The 24,290-nt window shown below is 66.5% G+C and overlaps 2 protein-coding genes across 9 annotated transcripts; both read left to right on the top strand.

Annotated features, from left to right (window-relative positions):
• Positions 1 to 1,866: 1,866 nt before the first annotated feature.
• TIMELESS (timeless circadian regulator) lies at positions 1,867 to 21,780 on the top strand. 8 transcript variants are annotated; one of them, XM_074979680.1, is made up of 31 exons: positions 1,867 to 2,051; positions 6,023 to 6,163; positions 6,438 to 6,591; positions 7,035 to 7,149; positions 7,831 to 7,893; positions 8,368 to 8,469; positions 8,716 to 8,871; positions 9,271 to 9,404; positions 9,809 to 9,896; positions 10,270 to 10,446; positions 10,865 to 11,082; positions 11,444 to 11,547; positions 11,827 to 11,996; positions 12,368 to 12,502; positions 12,743 to 12,894; positions 12,994 to 13,091; positions 13,303 to 13,435; positions 13,805 to 14,006; positions 14,367 to 14,518; positions 14,633 to 14,718; positions 15,242 to 15,365; positions 15,590 to 15,672; positions 16,116 to 16,235; positions 17,118 to 17,260; positions 17,759 to 17,957; positions 18,183 to 18,251; positions 18,561 to 18,679; positions 18,817 to 18,976; positions 19,077 to 19,134; positions 19,349 to 19,431; positions 20,815 to 21,780. In XM_074979680.1, exons 2-31 carry the CDS (start codon positions 6,067 to 6,069, stop codon positions 20,955 to 20,957), a joined length of 3,837 nt encoding a protein of 1,278 aa, XP_074835781.1. In that variant the 5' UTR covers positions 1,867 to 2,051; positions 6,023 to 6,066; the 3' UTR covers positions 20,958 to 21,780. The 8 variants fall into 8 exon arrangements, with proteins under 8 accessions (XP_074835781.1, XP_074835780.1, XP_074835786.1 ...); XM_074979679.1 differs by lacking the exon at positions 1,867 to 2,051 and adding an exon at positions 2,069 to 2,081; XM_074979681.1 differs by lacking the exon at positions 1,867 to 2,051 and adding an exon at positions 2,855 to 2,874.
• APOF (apolipoprotein F) lies at positions 21,780 to 24,180 on the top strand. Its single transcript, XM_074979713.1, has 2 exons — positions 21,780 to 22,037; positions 22,933 to 24,180. Exon 2 carries the CDS (start codon positions 22,965 to 22,967, stop codon positions 24,066 to 24,068), a length of 1,104 nt encoding a protein of 367 aa, XP_074835814.1. The 5' UTR covers positions 21,780 to 22,037; positions 22,933 to 22,964; the 3' UTR covers positions 24,069 to 24,180.
• The last annotated feature ends 110 nt before the right edge of the window (positions 24,181 to 24,290 follow it).

Raw genomic sequence — 24,290 nt, forward strand, 5'->3', positions numbered from 1 at the left:
TGAGCTCAGAACACCACAGGGCTGCAGCTGCCTCTGTGTGTGTGTGTGTGTGTGTGTGTGATCAAAGCACCACAGGGCCGCAGCTGCCCCCTCCCTGCGCGGGGAGCTGCGAAAGGCAGGACTCTCTCTGCCCCTGCAAGCAGCAGACAGGCCAGGTCAGATCCCCCCGGCAACTGTCTCTGGCGGCAGGAACTCTGCTCAGCTGCCCCTATTTCCTGCCCCTCTCTCCTCAGCGGCAGGAGGGGTAACTCTATGGTGAGCTGCTCCCCCATCTGCCCAGCCTACATGCATCCAGCCCCCTCAGCCATTCCCCCCAGCCTCCCACCTCACTGATCCTCACCTCCCCCGCAGCTCCTCAACTCCCCCATCAAGCCAACCCCTGCATCTGGAACCCCATCCCTGCACCCAGACCACCCCCCCCCACAAAGCCCCCCTCACCCCTGCAACACCTGGACCATGCGGATCAGCCTCCCACAGACAGATCCCCACTCCACTGAGCCCCCAACAACTGCACCCAGATCCCAGACCCGCCACACCCCCAGTCCCTCAGCGCCCAGACCTCCACCTGAGCTCTCCCCTTTCAGAGCCCCACCCCCGCCACAGAATCCCTTTTCCCCGGCACCTGGAACTGCCCCCCAAGAGCCCCTCACGGATCTCCCTCTGAGCCACGTGCACCCCGACTGTCCCATGCAGAACTCCCTCACCTCCGCCCCCACCACTGAGCTGTGTGCCAACAGGGACCAGGGCTGGGGGTGGGTAGGCACTCTGTCTCTCTCGGTTGCCATCTTCATGCACATGGTGCACCGGGACAGACCCCCATGCTGCAGCAAGGCGAGGTCAGGTGCAAGGGAGGCGCTGCCCACTCTGCACTGGGGGAGTAGGTGGGCTGCAGCATGATTGCCTGCTTCTGTGCAGCCTCCTGCCACACTCAACGCCTCCTGCACGCTCCCCTATCGCTGCCAGGCTGGAGGCACCACGTTTATTTATTTCTTAATAAATAAAGTCTTCGGACTTTTAAAAGAGCGTGTGCAGAATGTCATTGGTTTGGAGTAAACCTCACTCTTCCTGACAAAGGCCCCTTGCACACTTATCACTCACAGCTCCCTTCCCGGGGTACACTTTTGCACACTCTCCTGCCCTTTGCACACTCTCCTTTCCTAGTAAAGCCCCTTACACACACTTATTTGAATCTCCCTTTGCATGCTCACTTCTCCCAACACGCATCTCTTCACACACAGATTCAAAACACACGCACCCTCCTCCCACACCTACCTCCTCTTGCACAGTCGCCTATTGCTACATGCTCCCCATGCACATTTTTAATGAAAGCACTCACACACACTCTTCTCGCACACTCATCCCTCTTGCACACCCAGCTATTGCTGTGCACACCCAACACACTCACATTCCCAATGGAGGCGCGCGCGCACTTCTGGCACATTCCCCCATTGCTGCGCACACGCTTTGCACACTCATTCCCCAGGAAAAGACAATGCACACACTCCCTTCTCCTTACACAATTCACTTCTCTTCACACTCCCCTCTCCCAGCCCAGTCCTTGCACACGCACCGTTCTCCCACCTGGGGCCCTTGAACGACCCATTCCCGGGATAGGGGTGTCCATCCAGCCCCCTCCCCCCACCCCGAGTGGTTCGCTCCATTGTGTTGGGCCGCGGGAAGGAGGGGACAGGCCGGGTCTGGGAGGCTCTTAAAAGGGACAGGGCCATAATCCCGGACTTGTGGTCCCCACCGAATGGGATGGGCGCATCCGGAGTCCCCCAGGTCTCCGGGGGGGGGAGGGGGCGGGTCTAGTGGTTGGCGGAGGCGTGGGGAAGCGGCGCGCCTGGGCTCTCTCCCAGGCTCTGACCTGCCGCCCAGCCTCGTGCCTCAGTTTCCCTCGGCGGGGAGACACGGCCCCTTCCCCGCGGGCAGCGCAGCGGGGCTCGCGCCTCCGGCTTGCGCAGGCGGCCAGGACACGCCCCGCGGGAGGCCGCTGCCCTTTTAAGACCGGGCAGGAATTGGGCGCCCTCGGAAGCTCGGCGCGGCCAGCGGTGGGTGGAGCCACCGCGCGACCCGGCCGGGTAGGGGGCTGGGGGGATGGGCTGAGCTGGGGGGCGCCCTGCGGGGCTGGGGGCCGGGCTGAGCTGGGGGGGCTCTGCGGGGCGGGGGGCCGGGCTGAGCTGGGGGCGCCCTGCGGGGTGGGCTGAGCTGGGGGGGGCTCTGCGGGGCTGGGGGGATGGGCTGAGCTGGGGGGGGCCCTGCGGGACTGGGGGCCGGGCTGAGCTGGGGGCGCCCTGCGGGGTGGGCTGAGCTGGGGGGGGCTCTGCGGGGCTGGGCTGAGCTGGGGGGGGCCCTGCGGGGCGGGGGGCCGGGCTGAGCTGGGGGGGCTCTGCGGGGCTGAGCTGAGCTGGGGGCGCCCTGCGGGGTGGGGGGCCGGGCCGGGCCGGCTTGTTTTGCGGGGTCACTGCTGGGGGGCTGTGTGGAGGTTCAGGGCATGAGCCAGGGTCTGGCTGCGCACTGGGATCTCCAGGCGCTGGTGCTAAGAACAGGGCCTTGTTTTTCCTTATTGCCCCTGCTGCCCCTCCCCCTCCATCCTGCCGCGTGTGTGGGGCGGTGCAGTGTTGGTGGGGGGGCTTTCCGCTCCCTGACATGCCTGGGGTCCCAGGGTGGGGGGCAGCCTAGCAGCCGGGCCCTGTAAGCGGAGGAGGCCCCTGTCCTGGGGGGACTGGCTCAGCTTAGGGTCCCCCACAATAGCTCACGCCTGGGTCAGGCTTCCCCTCCAGTCCCTGGTGTCCCATCCCTCCCCCGGGGACGGTGCGCTGGCACAGAGGTGGGGAGCCCCTCCCCTGGGCATCCCCCGGCCCCTCAGCAGAGGTGAGATCTCTGGGGCACGTGTCCGCTGGTGGTTTCTCCTGGCACCCCTGGGACCTGAGCTCCTTTGGGCCCTGTCACAGGGGGGTGGGGTGTGTGGCTGCTCTGCTCCCCCAGTGCCCAGCTGGGTGCACCCCAGGCTGGCTGAGCGACTCCCCAGGGCTGTAATGTGCTCCCTGGCACAAAGCAGATCCCCCTTCACCGGGCTGGGCTGGAAAGAGGGCGGCCGGCTGTGCCCCCGGTGGCCAGGACAGCAATGCCCAAGCAGGAGCCAGGTGTCTTGGCAGACGGGGAGGCCAAGGAGGGCTGTGTGGGCCTGTCCCCCAACCCTTCCAAGTCTCCCCAAGTAAGCTGCATCCCTGGTGCTCTGGGTACTGGCTGTCACTCACTGGCTGCAGCCCCCAGAGCTCATTTATCCCCCTCCCTGCCTCCAGCAACCCACCACCGCAAGGTGGAGAGAGAGACCGAGGGGCCAATACCCAGCGCTGCACAAGGGAGCCCCTGGGGGCCAGTCATGGGGCTGCTGGGGGCAGTTTCTTCCCCACCTCCAGGTCACTGGTGGGGGGCGTGGAGGTGGGATCCTGCTCGGTGGCCCAGCTTCTCCCAGCGTAAAGGGGCTTTTAAAACCGGTTCGGTTTAAGGGGCGTCCAGGCACTCCCGGTGCTGATGTGGGTCCCCACAGGGCTCATGCGTAGCTGGGGCTGGCACCGGAGCACCTTTGTGGCAGCTGGCCCCGAGTGCTAACCTGCTTGGGACCGGTGCAGCATTCCCTCGTGCGAGGGGGGGCCTGGTGGGCGCCAGCGGAGCTGCCGTGCCCCCTCCCTCTGCACGTTGCACGTGGCTGGGAGAGGCGGTTTCATAAGCTGAGGGGGCAGTGGGGTGGGGGGGCTGAGCAGGCCATGCAGCCAGGCCCACGTGGGGCAGGGACGGCCCTGGCCCTGGGCTCCGGCGCCTCGTGTGCACAGCAGGCTGGGGAGCCTCACACTGCCTCTTGTGACCCATTTATCTCGGTCTCCTCGCTAGGCCTTTGTTCACGGGTGGGGGGCGGACATGTGCCTCCAGCCCAGCTAGGTCCCTTCTACCTGATCTTGCTGGGTGGTGCTGGCTGTCGTGGTAACCTCCCTGCCCCCCAAGCCCTGGGGGCGTCATGGGGGGCTGGGAGCTTCCTTGAGGTGAGGGGTAATGGGCAAAATGGAACCTGAGGGAGCTGGACATCAGAGGTTCCCCCCAATCCCCTGGGGCGCTGCTTCTCCCCACCAGACCTGTCAGGTCAGGCCCCCCTAGGAATTGCCCTCAGCCCAGCTGGAGCGGCCTGCGGGGGAACCTGAGGTTGGCTTTCCCAACGGGGGGAGCGCTGGTGAGGCTCCCCAGGGCTGGGGGGACCATGGTGCCAGGCCGACCCATTTATCTGGGGGTTGGAAGAGCTGGCACCCCTGGGTGAGTGGGTGGGATGTCATGGAGCTCTGCGGGTGCAGACACCCCAGTTTTGAGCAGGGGGGTGGTGGAGCACGTGCGGCGGGCTGGGGGTGGACTGAGGTGGGGGGTGGGTGAGAGTCACCCAGGCCTCGGCCCCAGGAGACGGCTGTTGTCTGTGGCTGCCCCATGGTGTGATTTAAGGCAGGGGGCACATCTAGGGGTTGGAGGGAGGCTCGTGACTCCTGGGTCCTCTTCACACCTGTGCTCCCCTGAGCCGTTCTGCCGTAGCGCCAGCTTCCTAACGCAGGGGTCACTAGTTTGTCCCCTCCCCAAAGCTCTCCATGCTGGCCCCGGGGCCTGTGCCTGAGTCCTGCATGGCTCGGCCCTGGCGGGGGTCACCTGGCCAACGGGAGGGGGCGTCTCCCTCCTGGCACAGTGACCCGCTTTGGAGCGGCGGAGCCAGGGCTGGGAACTGGGTTAGCGCCCAGTGGGGCTCGGGGGAAGTAGAGCAGTTGCATAAGGGTGTTATATGATATGCTGGCTCCAGGGGTGGCGCGGGGAGAGGGGCAGCCGGGTGGGGGGGAGGGAGGGGAAGCAAAGGCCTTTTTTAGGGCGGCCGCAGCAGCTGAGCATTAATCTGCTGGGATCTGTGGGGCGGGGTGGGGTGGGGTGGGCGAGCGCCAGCTGGCAGTGTTCCTGGCGCGCCTGGCTGGGTGAGTGTGGGGCAGGGGCAGAAAGGGGGTTCAGGGCAGGGGGGCCTGTGGGAGAGGAGGTCTGGGAGCAGGCGCTGGGGAGGCTCGGCTCAGCCCAGCTCCGGGTGCCTTCTGCTCCAGCGGCTCACGCCTGCACTGGGGAAAGGACGTTAAGGCCCAGCCCGGCTCTGTGCTTGCTGCCCTGTGGCTGGGAGTCCCACAGGCTCCCAGCGCAACTGGGGGACATGGCAAGCTTGAATTTGCAGCCTGGTTGTGACCCACACAACTAACAGCCTGTCCCTGCCTGTGGGCAGTGGGAGGTGAGCTGGCAGAGCAGGGCTCTGGGGGCCAGGACTCCTGGGTTCTTCCTTGGACAGGTTGCTTTCTCTCCTGGGCAGTGTGTCGGGGCGGCCGCCTGTGGCCCCCAGCCTGGGGCAGGCAGGATGGGGGAAGCCGGAGGTGCTCCTGGGGCAGTTGAGAGGCTGGGTGTGGTGTGGCCCAGAGCCACCAATGGTTTGCTTGCTCTGGGCTGTACTCCTGCGTGGTCCCCACTTCTCCCCCCAGCTGCCATGTGGCTGGCGTCTCCGTCTGCCAGGTGTTGCTTAGCAGCTCGCCTGAGCCAGCTGCTTTTGTCCTGGTCTCCGGGCACACCGCTTCCGTGGCAACACCTGGCCGGCAGCGGTGTGATGGGGCCAGGGCTCTGCCCCAGAGTGGGGGCCATGGGCTGGTCCCATTCCCATTTGGCAGCTCCCCAGTGCCTGCTGGCACAGCCCAACCTGAGCTGGGTCTGTACTCGCAGCTGGGATCACGAGGAGGAGCTGGTGGCCAGGATTCCTGTGTTTTGCCCTAGCCATGCCCTTGCGCTGCTGCATGGCCTTGGACAGGTCACTTAGCTTTGCCCTGCCTCAGTTTCCCCACTTCGTCACAGAGGGTGGACGGTTCCCCACCGGCCTTTGAAGGCCTCCCAGGTCCTGGTGCAGCGGTGAGGTGTGCCGGGGCCGGTGTCTGAGGACGCAGGGGCCTCACTTGCTCTCTCCTTGCAGGTTTCACTGCCCAGCCCCTCCCTCTTCTGCCGGGGCCGGGATTTATGGACTTGTACATGATGAACTGTGAGCTCCTGGCAACGTGCAGCGCCCTGGGCTACCTGGAGGGGGATGTCTACCACAAGGAGCCGGACTGCCTGGGTAAGCCTGGGACGGGGCAGCCCAGCCTGGACTGTTGCTGGAGCTGGGGACGTCCCCAGCCGTGGCATGGCTGGACCCAGCCGGGAGGCCAGGCTGACGGGGAGGGGGTGGGTCTGCTTGCCCCAGTAGCTGGGAGTGCTGGCTTGAGCATCACTGGTCTCTTTGGATGCGCCTGGCTCTGGGGAGGAGACAGGCTGCTTGAGTCAGGACTCTGCCTCGGGGCAGCGAAGCCAGGCTGGGCGCTGGTGGGACTCATTCCCCCTCCGGCCCCCAGAGAGCGTGAAGGATCTGATCCGTTACCTGCGCTATGAGGACGAGACGCGGGATGTGCGCCAGCAGCTGGGCGCGGCCCAGATCCTGCAGAACGACCTGCTGCCCATCATCACTCAGTACCCGCAGGATAAGCTGCTCTTTGACGCCGTCATCAGGTACGTCCCCCACCCGACGGGTTCCCATTCGCAGCCTGCTCGTGGGAGACTCGCCGATGAGCTGAGCTCCCACAGCCGGCCGCGTGCGCTCCTACAGGTGGTGCGCCTCTGCAGAGGCCTTGGTGCATGCGATGGACAAAACTTATTCTGCACACGGGTGGACGAAAATGATTGGGACCGTTGCCTGGGTCCCCAGGGGCGGAGCTGCCTGCCCTAGTCCCTGCGCCCTTGACCTTGTCTGTGTCTCTCCGGGGGCTGGGAGCGGCAGTGCAAAGGGCTGGGAGGGGCTCCCCCACCTCCAGGTGGCTGAGCCAGGTTGACCAGGGACTCTGGATCTGAATGCATGCGACGGACTCTGTGCCCCCTGAGGGGGTGGTTGGGGGGGCGCTTGGAGGGAAGGGGCTGCGTGGTGCTGTAGGCAGCTATCTCTCTCCCCTGCCCAGGCTGATGGTGAACCTGACCCAGCCGGCCCTGCTCTGCTTCGGCAAAGTCCCCCACGACCCCAGCTCCCGGCACTGCTTCTTGCAGGTGGTGTCTTACCTGCAGGCCTACAAAGAGGTGAGGATGGGCCCCTCCCCCTTGGGGGTCATCTGTCCGGGGGGGGGTGATGGGGCTGGGGGGCGGCTGCCTCATCCCAGTGGGGGTGAGCCAAGGTGACCTGGTTAGCTAAAGGCCAGCAGCTGTCCTGGCCCGATGCAGGCTGAATGGGTCGGGGGGTGGGCAGAGGGGGGTCACAGAGATCCCTGGGTCTTGCCAGCCCTGGGTGCCCCCCTTGTGCCATCAGGTGGAGGGGGCACCGCTGGGGCTTGGAATGACTGGCAGTTCTGAGTGTCTGGTCACCCTCTCTGCTCCTGGTCTGACCCCCTCCCCAGAGCTGGCCACCGTGGAGCCCGAGGCGGGAGTCCGCCACCTGTCTGCTCTCGGGCTCACCCTGCTGGCTCTGCACCAGCCAGCATTCCCCTGGTGCCAGTATCTCAAGGCACCCAGTTCTCATCCCTTGCTCCCCACATGGGGGGCAGCCAGCGGCTGCCCGGAGAGATTCAGCTGCCACCCAGCTGATGAGCTGAGGGCCCGTGGCGTGTGTCTGTGGGTGGTCCGTGTCTGCACACCTCAGTGCACTGAAAAACATTTATTCTGCACATGGATGGAAGACATTAGTGGGGGCCCTTGTCCGGCTCCCCGCCGTGTGGAAAGGGGGGCGCTCTCTCCCTTTGACCTCATGCCAGGTTCTCTCCGCAGGCTTTCGCCTGTGAGAAGGTGTTTGGCAACCTCAGTGAGAAACTCTACGACCTGCTGCAGCTGGTGAGTGTGGCTCTGGCCAGGGGTGAGCAGGGCCCCTCCTTACATGGTGTCTACTGGGGGCCTGGGGCTCCCCCCCGTACAGGGCTTCTGCCTAGGTTTGGAGGCTTCCTTGGGGCCGGAGTGGAGCCCAGCTGGCGGGGAGGCAGGAGGCGGGGAGAAGGCAGCTGGAGGTGGCTGGGCAGTGGGTGCAGAGATGAACCGGGGTGGCTGCAGGGGCAGGCTGGGGCCATACATAGGCAGACACACATGCACACAGATTTGCATGGGCCTCGGGACGGCCCTGGTGGGAGGGGCTGCAAAGGGAGTTTGGCACCCAGGGGATTGTGTGAGTCAGGCGCCTAATTCCCTTAGGACTCCCACTCGTGGGAGGGGTCCCAAGCTGCTCTCAGGGGGCTGGGCTGGGCTGAGCTGGGAGGTGGCAGGTCTCCGTGGGCCCACTCACTGCGGGGGGTGGTGTCTGTCTGTCCTACTCAGGACTGGGAGCAGAGGCAGGAGGAGGACAACCTGCTGATCGAGAGGATCCTGCTGCTGGTGCGGAACGTGCTGCACGTCCCTGCCGACCCCGAGGAGGAGAAGGTGATGGCTGGGGAGATCCGGCTCCTTGCCAAGTGGGAGCCCTGGCCTGTGGACGGGGGGTCTGTTCTCCATGAAGGTGGCGGGGGTCACCCAGTTCTCATCCCTTGCTCCCCACATGGGGGGCAGTCAGTGAGTTTGGGGGGCCCCAGGAGAAGCCAGGCTTCACTCTCGCGTGGCTGGGCAGTGGCTGGGGGGGGCAGGGCCCGTGCCTCACGCTCAGCCGCACTCCTCCCCCCCCCGGCCCAGAGCGTGGATGATGACGCCAGCACCCACGACCGGGTGCTCTGGGCCGTGCACATCAGTGGCATGGACGACCTGCTCAAGTTCCTGGCCAGCGCGCCGGCCGAGCAGCAGTGGGGCCTGCACGTGCTTGAGATCGTCTCGCTGATGCTCAGGGACCAGGTGAGCGGGGCGGGGGCTGGGAGCTGGGCAGGTGAAGGCACTGGAGGCAAGGTGGGGGGGAGCCTGCTGCAGCGGGTTGTACCAAGGGGCGGGGGGGGCCGGGGGGGGCGACACCTTTGTGCACCAGAGGGGCTGGGTTGGTATGACTCCAAAAGGCCCAGGGCAGAGCACTGGCTGCTGGCCACGCCCCCCCAGCCAGAGGAGCAGGGCCTGCTGGGGGATGTAGTTCACCCTTACTCCAGGGGAGCAGGGCCTGCTGGGAAATGATTATCCTCTCCTCTCCCACTCCCACCCCCCCCTGCCCAGGGAGCAGGGCCTGCTGGGAAATGTAGTCCCCTGGTTGCTGGCCCCGTGGGGAGGGCACAGGAGTGGGTGGTCACTGGCCCACTGGCCTGGCAGGATCCGGAGCAGCTGGCGGCCGTGGGGCAGGCTCGCCCGGCCAAGGAGCAGGCGGCCGACGTGAGGGACCTGGAGCTGCTGCGGCAGAGGGAGCTGGCGGAGAGAAAGAGCCGGGCATTCCAGCGCGGGAGTCGGTGAGCTGGGGCTGGGCCCCTGGGCGCTGGCGGGAGGTGGAGCGGCTGCCTCCCCGCAGAGAAGGGGCACTGGGGTTCTCTCCACCACACCGAGCTCCGTGACCGGTTGCGCAGTGAGGAGCTGCTGGCCGGGCGGTGGGTCAGTTTAGGGGGCGCCTGCAGGGGAGGCGGATCCCAGTGCTGGGCAAGCAGGGGTCAGGGGCCCCAGCAGAGCTGGGGGGGGAGGCGCACAGGGCTGGGCTAGGAGGCGGCTGCGGGTCGGGAGTGAGGGGAATGGCGCTGGTGCCCCGGCTCAGCTCCTGGGCGCCAAGCCTGCTGCCCTGGAGGCTGCAGCTCAGCCCCTCCAGACTCCCAGCGGGGAGAGCGCTGGCTGCCTGGCTCACCCCAGCCCCTCTCCCGCCAAGGCACTCCCGGTTCGGCGGCTCCTACGTGGTCCAGGGGCTGAAATCCCTCGGCGACAGGGACCTCGTGTTCCACAAGGGGCTGCACAATGTAGGTGTTCCCGTCTGGCCGGCCTGAATATTGGGGCAGGGGAGGGTGTCTCTGTCCTGGGGGCCGGGGAAGGAGCAGGCCCGGAGGAGGGCCCTGGTGACGGCTCTGATGCCAGCGTGGCTGTTCCATGGAGCTCCAGGGCTGTTTGGATGCCATGTGCCTTGGGGGCAAGAACAGAGGGTCTCCCATGGGAGCCGGGCTGGGCTGGACCCCCGTGGAGGGTGCTGGAGTCGCGGCTCTGGTGGCTGCAGGGTGTTGGCGGGGTGGGGGGCTGGTTCCACGCTGTGCATAGCCTGGCTCCTACGGATCGGAGAGGGGGCGATGGTGCGGGGAGGGGGTGTTCTTTGCTCACTCTTGGGAGGGCCCCCCACAGCTGAAGCACTACAGCCACGACCTGGGCAAGGAGCCGCGGCGGGTGCCCAAGCGCCGGCAGCCGGCCCCGGAGACAGAGCTGCACCGCCGCTCGGCCCTCAACGTCCGCCTCTTCCTGCGGGACTTCTGCGGAGACTTCCTGGAGAGCTGCTACAACCGCCTCATGTACCTGGTCAAGGTGAGCTGGGGGCGGCACAGCCCTGCGGGGACCAGCAGCACCGGGCGTCCCCGGCTGAGCCTCTCCCCGCAAGGCTGGGCAGCACCAGGCGTCCCCGGCTGAGCCTCTCCCCCTCCCCCCTAGGCTGGGCAGTGCTGGGTGCCCCCGGCTGAGCTTCCTGCCCCCCCCCAGGCTGGACAGTGCTGGGTGCCCCCGGCTGAGCCTCCCCCCGTCCCCTCCAGGCTGGGCAGTGCTGGGTGCCCCCGGCTGAGCCTCCCTGTGCTGTTCCCAGGCTTTGGGGGGTGGCTCAGGGCTGGTTATTGAGTGTCACTAGTTCCCATCCAGCCACTGCCTAGAGTCGTGGGGCAGAGTGGGAAGGGGCAGAAGGCCCCCCAGGACTGTCTCCTCCCCCCCACCCCAACCTCTGTGTGCTCCTCAGGACCAGCTGCTCCGGGAGAGGGGTCAGCAGCACGATGAGACCTACTACCTGTGGGCCGTGGCCTTCTTCATGGCCTTCAACCGCAGCCGGTGCTTCCGGCCCGAGCTGGTGTCGGAGACGGTCAGCGTCCGCACCTTCCACCTCATAGAGCAGAACCTCACCGCCTACTACGAGGCCATGCTGCTGGACAAGAAGGAGGCCACGTCGTGGGCCAGGCGGTGAGCGAGGGCCCAGCCGCCCCTTCCATGGGGCCTGGAGGAGCCCTGTAGGGCCTAGTGGTTGGTTAGAACCTGGCTCCTAGCCCCCCATCTCTAGGGAGGGGCTGGGAGCTCGGACTCCTGGGTTCTCTCCCTGGCTCTGGGAGGGGAGATGGGTTGGAGATGGGCAGCTGGTGGCCAGGATGCCGAGTTCTTTCCCCAGCTCTCAGCGTGGGGAGGCCATGACTGACTTTGTCCATCTCTGCCTGTCCCCTGCCCGGTTACTCTCCCGAGGAAGCAGGGCCGGGGATGCCTCCCACCGAGCTGAGTCGGCGCCGGGGCAGGGGCAACTCTCCCTGACCGGCTCCTGCTCTGTGCTCAGAATGCACCTGGCCCTGAAGGCCTATCGGGAGCTGCTGACCACGGTGCAGGAGATGGATCGCTCCCCGGACGAGGCCGTGCGGGACAGCAGCAAAATCATCAAGAGTGAGTGTGGGGGTGGGAGGGGACGCAGGCTGGTCTGGGACCAGACGCTTCCTCCCTCCCATCTGCCCCGGGGAGCTCTACATGGCTGCCGCAGGCTAGGCCGCAGGGCCAGCTGTGGGGAGGGGGCTGCTCTGACCTGGGGCTCCCGGCCCCTGGGCACCGGGTCCCACCCCACTGCAAGATGAGGAGCCTCCTCCGGGCCGGGGGTGGGGGGAACGTTCCTTCTCCCTCGCTGTGACCGCCCCCCCCCGTGCTCTCGCCCCCCCCCCTCCCCCCCAGATAACATCTTCTACCTGATGGAGTACCGGGAGCTCTTCCTCACCCTCTTCCGCAAGTTCGACGCCAGCCGCCAGCCCCGCTCCTTCCTGCGCGACCTGGTGGAGACCACCCACCTCTTCCTCAAGATGCTGGAGGCCTTCTGCCGGGGCAGGAGCAGCCTGGTTGTGCAGGTTGCTGGCAGGGTGGAGTGGGGCGGGGGCACCTACTTATTCCCCTTACCCTGACCGGGGGGGGGGGGTCCTAATCTGACCCAAAGCCCAGCTAAGCCCCCCTCGCTCCCTGTGGGTACAGCCAGAGCCATGGCCCCCCCACTCCCTGTGGGTCCAGCGAGAGCCATGGCCCCACCGGCTGAGGCCCACTCTGCTTTCCCTGACTCCCTCCTGGTGGCCAGTAGGAGGCGCCAGACTCAGCTTCCCACCTCCCACCCGCCCCCCACACGCCCCTCAGGCAGGGGGTGGCTGCCAGCCTGACAGGGAGGTGCCTGGGGGAACTCCCTGCACAGGGGGCCCCGCTGCCTCTCACCTTCCCCCGGTTCCTGCAGAGCAAGAGGGTGCGGCGGCGGCGGAAGCAGCAGTCTCGGGCGCACCAGGCAGCCCCCACTGCCCAGCCCCCTGGCCCCCAGGAGCTGCAGGAGCTGTGGCCTGGCCTCCAAGACCAGCTGAACGCCTGCGCCCAGGTAGGGGGCAGCGCCGGGGTCCCTGGGGGGTGGGGCTGCCCCACCTTGGCACTGAATGTTTGTCTGTTTGTTCGCCCAGGACTGGGCTGGGCTGAGTCCATGGGGCAGGGGGGGTGCTGCTCTGGGGGGCTGGACTCTGGGGGTGCCCCTGCTCCATGGGACATGGCACTGTTCTGAGGTACCTCCTCCCCCCCCGCCCGGTGGGCACCAACTCACCCCCCTCCCCTGGTTCCCTGGCAGGGGGCCGAGCCGCTCCCAGAAGACATGGTCCCCTTCGACGCTGCCTCGGAGACCCCCGTGGAGGAGCAGCGCGCCCAGGCCATGGTGCGCATCCAGGACAGCCTGCTGGGTGGCCAGGCCGCTGCCGCCTTGACCCTGCTCCGCTCGGCCAGGTGCGTCCCTGGCACTGGGATGGCAGCGGGGATCCCCTGCTGGCGTGGGGGCTGGTTTCCCCAGCTCCTGGCCCTGACTCTTCTGCGTCCCCTTCCCAGGGAGGTGTGGCCCGAGGGGGCCGTGTTCGGCTCCCCACAGGCGGCCGTAGAGGAGGAGACCCAGCTGCTGAAGGAGATTCTCTTTGCTCCTCTCCCTCGTGAGTATCCTGGCTGGGGTGGGGGTGCCCGGGGGGGGGTCTCCTCACCCAGCGCCCCCCTAAGCTGCACGTGGTGGCCCTGCCCCCTTCCCTGGGAGCCCCATGTCCCCCACAGTCCCAGGCTCCCTGTGCCAGGCCCATCTGTGGGGCAGTGAGGGGCAGCGGCCGCCTGCCCTGCTGCCAGCTCCTCTGGGGCCCTCCCTCATCCCAGGCTGCCTGGGACACGCAGGGCCAGCGACACCTGAGGTCGAGGAGGAGGAGGAGGAGGAGGAGGAAGAGGAGGAAGAACTGGAAGCCGTCCAGGTGTCGGAGAAGGAGTTCAGCTTCCTGGACTACCTGAAGCGGTGAGGGGCTGTGGGACGGCAGGTTGGGAATGTGCCCTCCCCAGCTGGGCTTGTGAGGGGACCGGCTCTGGACACGGCGCGCGCTGAGTCCCAGGCTGGGCTGCTGCTCCCCGGGGAGGGCAGAGCAGGGGTGGGAGAGATGCTGAGGGACAGTCAGCGGGGTACAGTGTGGAACCTGGGGGTAGCAGGACTCCTGGGTTCTGTTGCACTCTCTGGCCAAAGCACGTCATGGCTGGCCACGTGCCTCAGTTTGCCCCTTGAGTGCAGGGAAGCTGGTCCCTGCCTCTGGAGGTGGGGGGGAAGGGGCCTCGCCCTGCACTGAGTTGTTCCGTGGTTCTTTGCTCACTCACCCGTGGGCTGGGGGAGCAGGTTTGCCAACGTCAGCGTGGTCAAGGCCTACATCCTGCTGCTCCGGAGCTACCGCCAGAACAGCGCCCACACCAACCACTGCGTGGCTAAGATGCTGCATCGCATTGCCTACGACCTCAAGATGGAGGCGCTGCTCTTCCAGCTCTCAGTCTTCTGCCTCTTCGATCGCCTGATCAGCGACCCCTCAGCCGCGGCCTACAAGGTGAGAAGCCCCCGGGGGCTGCCCCCCGGCCAGGACTGGCCCTTCGCCAGGCTACGTCGCCAGCAGGGAGCAGCCCAAGCCGGGGAGAGTCGCCTGGTACTGTCAGTTAGAGCAGCCTTGGGGCTGCTCCGAGCTAAGCTCCGCTCCGTGCTGGCCGGGGGAAGCAGACAATACCCATGATGCTGTGCATCATCTTTCTCTCCACCTAAGGATGTAATGGCCCTACTGCTGCTGCATTGGCTCAAGGGCTCCAGGCCCACACACTCTGTCCAGAAGGTCTCCAGTCTGGTGTTGCGTGGGCAGGGGTTATATCACCAGGCACCCTCTAACCCTGCACGCCCCCCCCGGTCCCTCCTCCAGGAGCTGGTGACCTTTGCCAAATACATCCTGGGCAAGTTCTTTGCGCTGGTGGCCACCAACAAGAAGGCCTACGTGGAGCTGCTGTTCTGGAAGAGCACCGCCACCGCGCGGGAGATGACAGAGGGCTACAGCTTGCTGGAGGAGGGAGACAGGTGAGTTCAGGCCAGTTCCTCCCCCATGGGCTGCAGGGGGCCAGAGCCCTGGGGTCCCAGCCTTGACGGGAGAGCCTCTGGCAGCACCTCACTGGGTTTCTCTGCTTCCCCCAGCTCGAGACCCCACAGGGCCCCCAAGTGGACTCGGCAGGAGGAGGAGGAGCTGCGGGAGCTGTTCCTGAAATACAAGGGAGTGGAAGGTACCGGCTGCTTTACCCGCCCACCAGAGCTGAGGGCGTCACAGCAACAGGCTGGGAGGCAGGACCCCTGGGTTCTCTCTAGCTCTGGGAGGAGAGAGGGGCTGCTGGGTTAGAGCTGGGGTGAGCAGGGAGCCAGGACTCTTGGGTTCTAGGTTGGGCTTTGCCAGTTTCGTGTTGAGCTACTTTACCCGTCCCCGTGCCTCAGTCTCCCCATCCGTACAAGGCGCCTGGGACATACCAGGCCCCAATCCAGGCTAACATGGGGTTGGGGGGCCCTGCGGCCTGGGGTGCCTGGCAGCGCCTTGCTGCAGTAGCTGCTGCCTGAGCTGGTCCCCACCAACCTGCCGGCTGCTCGGAGCAGCCGCGTGGACCCAGCCATGCCAGGACAGCCCCGGTGCGTGGCTGATGACGGGCAGGGTGGGGAGGAGCCGAGGGGTGTGCGCCGCCCCAGGCTCCTGGCCCTGCTCAGGAGTCGGGGTGTGGAGCTGGGGGGCAGTTCTGACAGCGCCCGGCCTCTCCCCAGGCGCCGACATCGTGGGCAGCATCCTCCCGCACCTGCAGGTGCCCAGCCGGACCCGGAAACAGGTCATCAAGCAGCTGGTGCAGCTGGGGCTGGCCGAGAGCGCCCGGGATTTCCGGCGGGAGAGGTGGGCGCCCCCGGGCGGAGCGGCCAGGGGAGGGGAGGGAAGGACTCAGGCAATGGCGGTACATCCCTGGGCTCTGCAGGGGGGGTCGGGCGGCTGGGGAGTGGGGCTGGGAGCCAGGGGCTGATGCTCTGATGGGGGCGGGGAGGGGACAGGGTTCCTTGTTGCACAGGGGAGACGCGGGGTGGGGGGGCTGCTGCTGCCTGAGCCCTGTGCCCTGCCCCCAGGAAGGGGACGCGCATTGTGCTGTGGACGGAGGAGCAGGAGATGGAGCTGCAGCGGCTCTTCGAGGAGTTCCGGGGCGCAGACGGTGAGCCGGGCGCAGCTGCAGGTTGCTCACAACGGGGCCCCTGCCAGCCCAGGGCCGGGGCTCCTCCCCTTGAGTCACCAAACCCGTCACACAGGGCACCTCCACGGCCCCCTGGCCAGCCCGAGTCACACCGGCTTTCCCTCCCGAGCCCCACCCAGCCCCCTCCTCACACAAGTGGGAGGTTGTGATGGGGTTCGGGGTCCCCAGGCTCTGCCCCCCCCTCCGCAGGCAGGAGTGACTCTCACTCAGCAGGAGACTAGCAGGTTTATTTGCTGACAGGACACAGCGTCGTACGGGGGCGGGGGGGGTCAGTGCAGCCGGCAGGGACACCCAGGCCAGTCCATGCTGGGGAGAGGAGGCCCCGATGGGCCCCCCCTGAGCCAGGGCCTTGCCGCCTCCTTTGTCTCTCTCTCTCTCTCTCTCTCTCTCTCTCTCTCTCCCAGCCCAGACTCGCCTCTTCCCAACTCCCAGTTCCAGTTCAAACCTCTCAGGCTCCATCTCCGCTTTTGTCTGCAGCCCAGAGGTGTCACCAGGTTACCCGCAGCAGGAGCCCCCCACCCTCTGTGAGCCCCCCCACACGTATCCCCCACTCCATCACAGAGGTGACGGAAACCAACCGCACCAAATCCAGTTCCAAAAGCCCAGCCCCAGCCCCAGGTCAATGTGTACCTCGGCTCTCGCCCAGAGCGCAGGCTGGGCCCGTCCTTCGGAGCTTGCCATCGAATGGTTTGGTAATGGAAGGGGAGAACAGAGTGAGCGTGAAGGGGTTGGAGCAATCGAATTACACGCGCCGATCACCGAGTGCGTGGTGCCGGCTGCAGCAGGTGGAACTGCTGCCGGCTTGAGTCTCTGGGGCCCGTCCTTGCTGGGGAGCTGCTCTTGCAGTGACGAGCTGGGTTGAAGACCAAGGCGGAGGAACCTGGCCCGTGCGGAGGGAATTCCATTGTTCCTCCCTGTGGGGGGGCACATCCGAACTGGAGCCTGTCACATGGGCATGTCGCCCGTCCAGGTCCCTCTTTTGGGCTTTCTGCCATTGGTCGCATCCCAGATGACACGGCCCTGGCGAGATCCCTGGGATCAGAGTCGATTTACTGCTTTACCTGGTCCCCCCGCCCCCTAACCTACGTTTAATGCAAGCCCAGAGCCCCCGCCGTAACCCCCCCATACCAAACCGCTCCAACCCCCAAAGCCGCATGAGCCCAGTCAGGGACTCGCCTGCTTTCACCAGACACAAGAGTTGGTGCAAACCTGGGGGCGGGGTCCCAAAAATGGTTCTCATGTTGGTTTTAAAATCCAGTAATGTCATGGGCAGAAGGTGGGGAGGGAGGGAGCGAAGGACCTCTGATTGGCCGAGGCTCGTTAGCCTCATCACCCCCCGGTGTCCCTGCACCCAGCATACAAGGGGGCTTTCCCCTGCACCTGATGCACCCATCTCTGCCCGGCAGATATCCTGGGGAGCATCATGAGGCACCTCACAGCCAAGCGCTCCAAAGCCCGTGTGGTGGAGAAGCTGCTGAGCCTGGGGCTGGTGGCAGAGCGCAAGGAGCTGTACAAGAAACGCAAGCAGAAGCCCGGCCTGCCTGGCGTGGTATAGCCTGGGGCGGGTGGGGGGCTCACACCCTATTGTTCGGCTAGTCAATAGGGGAGCGGGAATTCCCACCCCCCATGATAGCTTCCCCCCTTGCACCCAGAGCTTTGTGCCCACCTAGCTGTGGGGAAACACTTCCCTACCATTTCTGGGGGGCTGAGCCCCATGCGAGTGGGGGGTTCTCTGAGTATAGTCCCCTGTTCTGGGGAGGGGGGTTCTCTTTTTTCCTTCAGCCAAGCAGCTTGCTCTGTGGTCGGCAGCCCAGGGTCCCCAAGCACTTTGTAGACCCTGAGCTGCCCTCCAGCTGTATTGTGCACATGGGAAAACTGAGGCACAGAAGGTTACACAACTTGCTGCATCAGCAGCAGAACTGGGGGCTAGAACCCAGGAGTCCTAGCACCCAATGTAGGAGCCCCCGAGCCTGGGCGGGACACGCCCCAACCACCCCCCCTCCCCGCCCCCGGCCTGTGACTGTACCGAGGCTCCTGTCCTTTCCAGAGCGAGGACAGCTCCCCAGTGGGCGCAGCCGGCCCGGAGGAGGAGAGTGACAGCGAGGAGGAGGAGGAGGAGGAGGCAGCCTGGGAGGAAGGGAGCGCAGGCGGCAGGGCTGCAGAGGGACGCCAGGAGCAGCATGGCGAGAGTCGGGCGGCACTGGAGCAGGACGTGCAGGGCCTGGCGCGGTGCCTAAGGCAGGGAGGTGAGGAGTGTGCTGGTTCCCCCAGGGCAGTGGGAGCTGCCCCGGGAGAATCTGCCAGCCTGGGGAGCTGTGGGGCAGGGCGGGGGGCTGCAGCTTTCAAGCGTGGTTGGGGAGCAGTAGCCAGCGGGATCCAGGCACGCAGGGCTCCCCCGATGACCTTAAAGGGACCAAGTCTGCACCCCCCTCCTGGGGCCATCTCTCACCCCCTCCCCCTTGTACCCACAGGCCTGGCTGGCCCCTTGCTGTGGCTTCAGAACTGCCTGAACCGGGCAGCAGACGACCGGGAGGAAGATGGTTAGTACGGGGAGAGGAAATGGGTTCCGGGAGGGGGCTGGGCCAGGCCATGCTGTGCTCGTGGGGTGCTGGTCACTTCCTCCCACAAATAGAAGGGGGAGCAGTGGCGTGGGAGGGCAGGTCGTTGGGTTGTGAATGGGGCCTGTTGCCTCCTGGCGTGCATGGGGGCGCCCCAATACTGGCTGGGGGTGTTGGAGCATCTCTCCCCTATTCTGTGTCCCCCCATTCTGCCTGGGTATTACCCCCGGACATCCCCCCATGCATGGGCCAGGCTCACCCCCCTGCCCCCACGGCGCCCTCTGCCCCCAGGCACTGCCCAGCCCACGCCCCTGGTGCCACTCTCGGAGGAGAACGAGAACGCCATGGAGGACGAGGGCTTCCAGCAGCTGCTGCGGAAAGTCGGGGCTCGGGCCCCAGCTAACGAGCAGGTACCGAAGTCCCTTCCCCCGGGGGCTGCAGTGCGGGTGGTGGTATGACCTGGGGTGTGGGGGGCAGGCCCGGGAGGCCAAGCGCACCCTTCAGGCTGTGCTTGGTACTGACACCCCCCTTTTCCCCCCACCCACAGGAATCATTCTGGCGCCTGCCAGCAAAGCTGAGCCCCAAGCAGCTCCGGCAAGCGGCCGCCTCCATGGCCGGGGAGGAAGGCACCGCGGGGGGGCCGGAGCAGAGAGCCCGGGCCCTGCAGAGCTTGCAGCTGGCCAGGAGGAAGAGGGCGGCTTTGGCAGGTGAGTGGCAGGGGCAGGGGGATGCAGGACCGGCTGGGGGGGCTGTTGGGTTTCTCAATTTCCCCCCCTCCCCCTGCTGACCCTTCCCTTCCCTTTCCAGAGGTGGAAACTCCTCAGCTGCAGCAGCCACCAGCATCCCCCGGGACTGAGCCAGAGAGGTAAGTGGTGCCCTTCCACACCTGGGCAGGGCTGGGGGCGAGGGGGCCCAGGTTCTGTGTCACTCTGCCATGGACCCCGAGTGCCTGTGCCTCAGTTTCCCCATCTCTCACGATGCCCCTCTCAGCGGGGCGGGGCAGGGTGAGCCTCGGGCTGATCAGGCTGCGGGCTGGGGAGGGTGCTGGAGCTGTCTGTAATGCCTTCCCGTCATTGCAGAGACCAGCTGGGCCACGCATGGCCAGGCCCCAAGAGGAACCGTGCAGTCCTTAGCGATGACGACGAGAACCCGGAAAGCCAAGGTCTCTGAGCACCTCCCTGTGCCCCTCCCCTTCTCCCTCCGGTAGGGGGACCCCCGGGGGGGCTGGTGGCAACAGGAGTGCAGGGCCAGAGCCGCGGGGGCCCAGAGGGAATAGCCTGTCTGAAGAAGAGGGGACGCTGCTGGGGGGTGAGATACCGGGAGAGGGGCACTGCTGCGTATCAAGTCAGGGTGAATTGCTGACTGGGCTGCTCCTGGCCCCAGACTGCGGGGTCCTTTACTCTAAGGCACCAAACCAGCCCCAGAGCACTTCTGTTCCCCACCTGGCCTGCCCCACCTCAGCCCAGGATTCTCTTCAACCCCCGTCCACCACCAGCCCCTCCTCATGCCGATAAACCAACTCCCCCACCCCAAAAACTCTTCTGGTCCCCCTGGAGCGGCCCCAGCCCCAGCTTGGGCCTTGCCCAGGCAGCGAGCAGGAGCCGGCCCTTTGCAGGCTGAAGCTCTGCTCAGGGCCGAAAGGGCGAGTTCCAGGCGTTAAAGGACGCGCCTGAAAGCGGTGGGGACAGAGAGCCAACCTGTGACTGCCTGAAAGCCTGGCCTGGCTCCGGCCGCTGGTGGGATACTGTGACCGCAGCTTGCGGGGATGTGCACCTCCCCCTCTCTGCCGATCGGGGGGGCAGCGCTTGACTCTGCTGGCGGGGAACGCTGCTCCCCAGGCCTGTACTGGAGCCTCGGTTCACAGCTGAGACCCTCGAGCGCAGGGGGAGCAAACTCTTTGTCAGCCCCCCCCAGCCGGTCGGGTGTAGGCCAGCAGAAATTCCAGCTCTGGGCATCCGGAAGCCCCCGGCCGGCGCCAGGAAGAACATAGGCTGTAAGCGTGTCACGCAGCCGTGTCTGCGGCTGACTAGAGAGCCAGCAACCCGGCCCCAGATTTCCACCTATTTAACAAGCTGGAGCCTGGCAGCTTGTCGTTCTGCCCCCTCCTCCCCAAGGGGGCCCGTCCCCCACTTCGCACCCCAGCTTTAGAGGGGAGAAGGCAGCTTGCAAACCAAATGAGGAGCCTCCCCCCCCTCACTCTTTGGGCCCTCGGCCCCAGGAGGGGCTTCCCTGCTCTCCGGGAGGGGGGAGATTATCCCGGCTGGCGCCATGTGGGACTCCGCTCTCTGCAGGGCCGCGAGGGAGCTCAGACACTCGCCAGAAATCTCCTCCCAGGGCCAAGGCTCCAGCACCTGCCCCTCGACTAGTCGATCGTGCCAGGGGCCGGCCTGGGCTGCCCTTGGCGCCTCCCGCTGGCAAATGTCTGAAGTACAAACAGGGCTGAGACGCGCCACTCACCGGCGCTGGTGGGGCTCCCCGGCCGCATGGGAGCGAGGGCTGAGCCAGGGGCTCTGACCTACCATTCTGTGTCTGTTCCCCTCTTCAGCCGTTGCGCCGGCTCTGCCCAGCCCGGACCCGGACCTGGACCCGGACGCAGACACAGACACAGACTCAGACTGGGATGGGGAGGGGGCGCCAGCCCCCCACCCCAGGAAGCGCCTGCGCATCGAGGAGGAGGAGGAGGATTAGGGGGTCAGACCAGGGGGCATGTGGGGCAACTGGCCCTGCTTTGGACACCATCCCCACCCGCGCTGCTTGGCGGCCAGGCCTGGAGGGGGCAGGGCTGGGGCCAGGCTGAGGGGCTGGGACTCGGGGGGGCACCAAGGAGCCAGTCCCAGGGTGACACCCGTGAATTCAGTTCTGAGGTCCCAGGGAAGCCCCTCCCCTGGCTGCCCCAGCACTGTCCCTGCCCCACTGCCGGGGCTGCATCCTGCCTGGCAGCTGCGCCCCACAAGGGGAAGGGTGCGGTCCTTGGCCCTTACCCAGCTCAGCTGAGCTAAGGGGAGATCCAGTTCCTAGGCCTGAGCTGGCCCAGATCCTCTGCCCTGGGCCCACTGGTGCTGTGGGTCCCCTCTGCTCCCCCTCTCCCCCCACTACACACCCACCTCCTTAGTCATCTCCTGCTTTTCAGATGGCATCTGGCTGTTGCCTCAAGGCCTCTCCCGTCCCCCTGCCAGCAGGAGCTCTGAGCCCTGTTTGCTCCCAGCGTGGGACCTGCCCACCCTTTTCATTTAACTTCCCGCCGGAGTCGTCCCCCTCTGTTTGCTGTGTCATTGTGAATGGGCAAAGGCCAAAATAAAATGGGCTGAAGGTTCCTCCTGGCTGCTGCCGTGCTGGGTGGGCTGCCAGGACTCCTGGGTTCTGGTCCCAGGTCTGGGAGGGGAGCAGACCCACCCCCAGCTCAGAGCTCTCCCTTCCCTGTGGCAGCCCTAGGCCAGAGGTTGGGTCTACCCTCCCCCCAAACCCCATGCACTGGACGCCTGCCCAGGCCCAGCTAGGGCGGCGTGCCCCAGCCCTCACTGCCCCCTGCAGTGCCCACAGCCCCCCCCTTGTGGGCCCCCGGCCTGGGCTGGGACAGAGACGAGGGGAAGGCTCTGCCACTGGCCCCAGGGCAGAGGGACCTGGGACACCCGGGACGTGTGGGCTTTGGCGTTTTGCAATCGGCTGCTGCTCAGGGCTCACCCGCTCCGGCGGGCTATAAAAGGGGCCAGAGGCTGGGTGTCCCGTGTCCCTCCCGGCACTCAGGAGCTCTAGATCTCGTCTGCCCAGGTGAGCAGGGACCATAATCCCCCTGCCTCGCCTGTTCCCTGGCGCTGCTGAGCCCTGGGGGCTGCACACCAGTGTCGGGTGCCAAAACCCAGTGCAGGGAGGGGGGTCCCCTTGTACAATCTCCCCCCGCCCCCCCCAACACAGGGCAGGAGGCCAAGCCCCATGGGCCTGGGCTGGAGGGGAATGCAAGCTGCCTGGGCCATGGGGTCCCTCTGGCTCAGCCTGGATGGGGGACTGCTGCTGTTGGGGGAGTGGTGGGGGGGCTTCCCCGCACCCAGGTAGCCCAGGGCCCTGGGGGAATGGCCCAGTTAGTGCCCACCAGCCTCCCTGGTCCCTGGGGAAGGGTAATTCCTGCATGGGCCCTGGCTGCCTTGTGGGCTGCCTGAACTCAGCTGTACTGGGGGGCTCCACCCCACAGTGCTGGCTCCCAGGGACCCTGGGTGATGGGCTCCCTTTTGGCCTTCAGGGACCTGAAGGTTTGCCAGGGCCCTTCCATCCCAGTGGAGCCCCCACTCTCCCATGGCTGACTCCTCTGCGGTAATATTCCCTGGGGCCCTCCCCCTTCCCAGCGGTGGATCTTAAAGTGCTTTCTAGCTGGGGAAACTGAGGCAGGGAGCACAGCAGGCCCGGGCAGAGCTGAGAATAGCAGCTGGGGTCTCCTGTGTTCCAGTCTGGTGCTCTGGCCACTAGGCAGCACTGCCCCCCAGCTCTGCAGTCCCCTCCTATCCCAGCCAGGTGCCTTGGGGCATTGCTGGGCACGGTGCCTTTGAACCCCACTCGCCAGGGGCCGAAGGTGAGTCCCTTAGCAGCGCCCCTCCCCCCCCCGCCCCGGAGCCAGCCCGTGTGCCTGGGAGAGGCTGCACGTTGATGGGCCTGTGGCTGTCCCCTGCAACAGGGTCTGCGCTGCTCCCGGAGGACCTGCCTGCCATGGGCCAAGCACTTCTCTGCATCTGCCTGTTCCTGCTGAGCTCCAGGCTGCATGGCCACCTGCTGCCCCCCACTGCCCTGCCAGGAGGCGCTGCTGGGACCCTCAACCCCCCAGGGACAGAAGATGCCCATTTGCCCAGCTCCCTTCAAGCTGCAGCCAGGGAGCTGCTCGACTCTCTCCCACTGCATCCTCCCCCTCCGGGCCTCCCCCCAGCCGGGGTCTCCTGCCTCGACTTGCTGCCTGAGGCCCTGGAGGGGTTCTCAGAGCTCCCACCGCTGCCCCACGCCATCGCCAGCGCAGCTTTGGCCCTCTTCCTCCAAGGGGCCGGCTGCCCCCGCCAGGCCGAGGGGCTGGTGCTGCAGCTGTATGGGGCAGTGGGGGTGGAGGAGACCCACGGGCTGCTGCTGGGGCTAGCAGGCCTGCCAGAGCCCCCTAGGCAGGGCCAGAGGGCCAGGGCCGCCCTGCTCTTCAACGTGGATCAACTGGCAGGTGTGGGCCCCCAGCGCTGCTCCGGGCTGGCCCAGCTCCACGACTCCCTGCTGCAGGGCCCAGCAACTAGCACCCACAGCACCTTCCCAGCTGCTGCCCTGGCCTGCCACAGGCTGGGGGCTGCCTGTGCTGGTGTGGCAGCCACCAGGCCCACCACCTTCGCTGTGATAGGGCGCCAGGATGCCTACTCCCTGCCAGGCAGTGGGGCCCCGGCCTGGCTCCACCGGTGCAGCTGGGCAGGGAGGAGCCGGCGTGGGCTCCCCGAGACCTGCAGCAGCCAGCAGGAGCAGAAGGTCCATGGTGTGCTGGAGTTGGTGCCCGCGGTCAGCACTTTCTACAACCTCGGCAGCGGCTTATACTATGCCTTCCAGAACTGCACAGCACTGGCCCGGGAGCGGGCCATCGAGGCTGCTATGGACCTGGGCTACGACGCGCTCCTGATGCTCACGGGGGGGGTCATGCACCCCGTTGCCGTGGGAGTGGGAGTGGGGCTGAAGCCGGCTGTCAAAGTGGGTGTGCGGTCTCTGATCAGCTACTTCCAGCAGGTGCCACAGTCTGCCCCGCTTCCTACCAGCTTCTCCAGCCCCATCACCGCCAGCAGCTTCGCCATGTAGGCAAAGGTCTGAGAGCCAATAAAGCGGGGTTCTGCCCCTTCTACCAGCCCCATGTTGGTGTCCATGATGGGGGCAGCTGTCGGGGGGGAGGGGAAGGCTCCACATCCAGCCCAGCTTCAGACCCAACCGTGCAATGAGTTTGGTGGGTCTCAGCCACAGGGGGCATGTGAGCTGGAGCCAGTCTGGCTAGTTTCTGGACCCTAGGGGGGTGCTCTGGGGAGG

Source organism: Carettochelys insculpta, chromosome 29 (assembly GCF_033958435.1).
Source record: "Carettochelys insculpta isolate YL-2023 chromosome 29, ASM3395843v1, whole genome shotgun sequence".
Classification (NCBI taxonomy): domain Eukaryota; kingdom Metazoa; phylum Chordata; order Testudines; family Carettochelyidae; genus Carettochelys; species Carettochelys insculpta.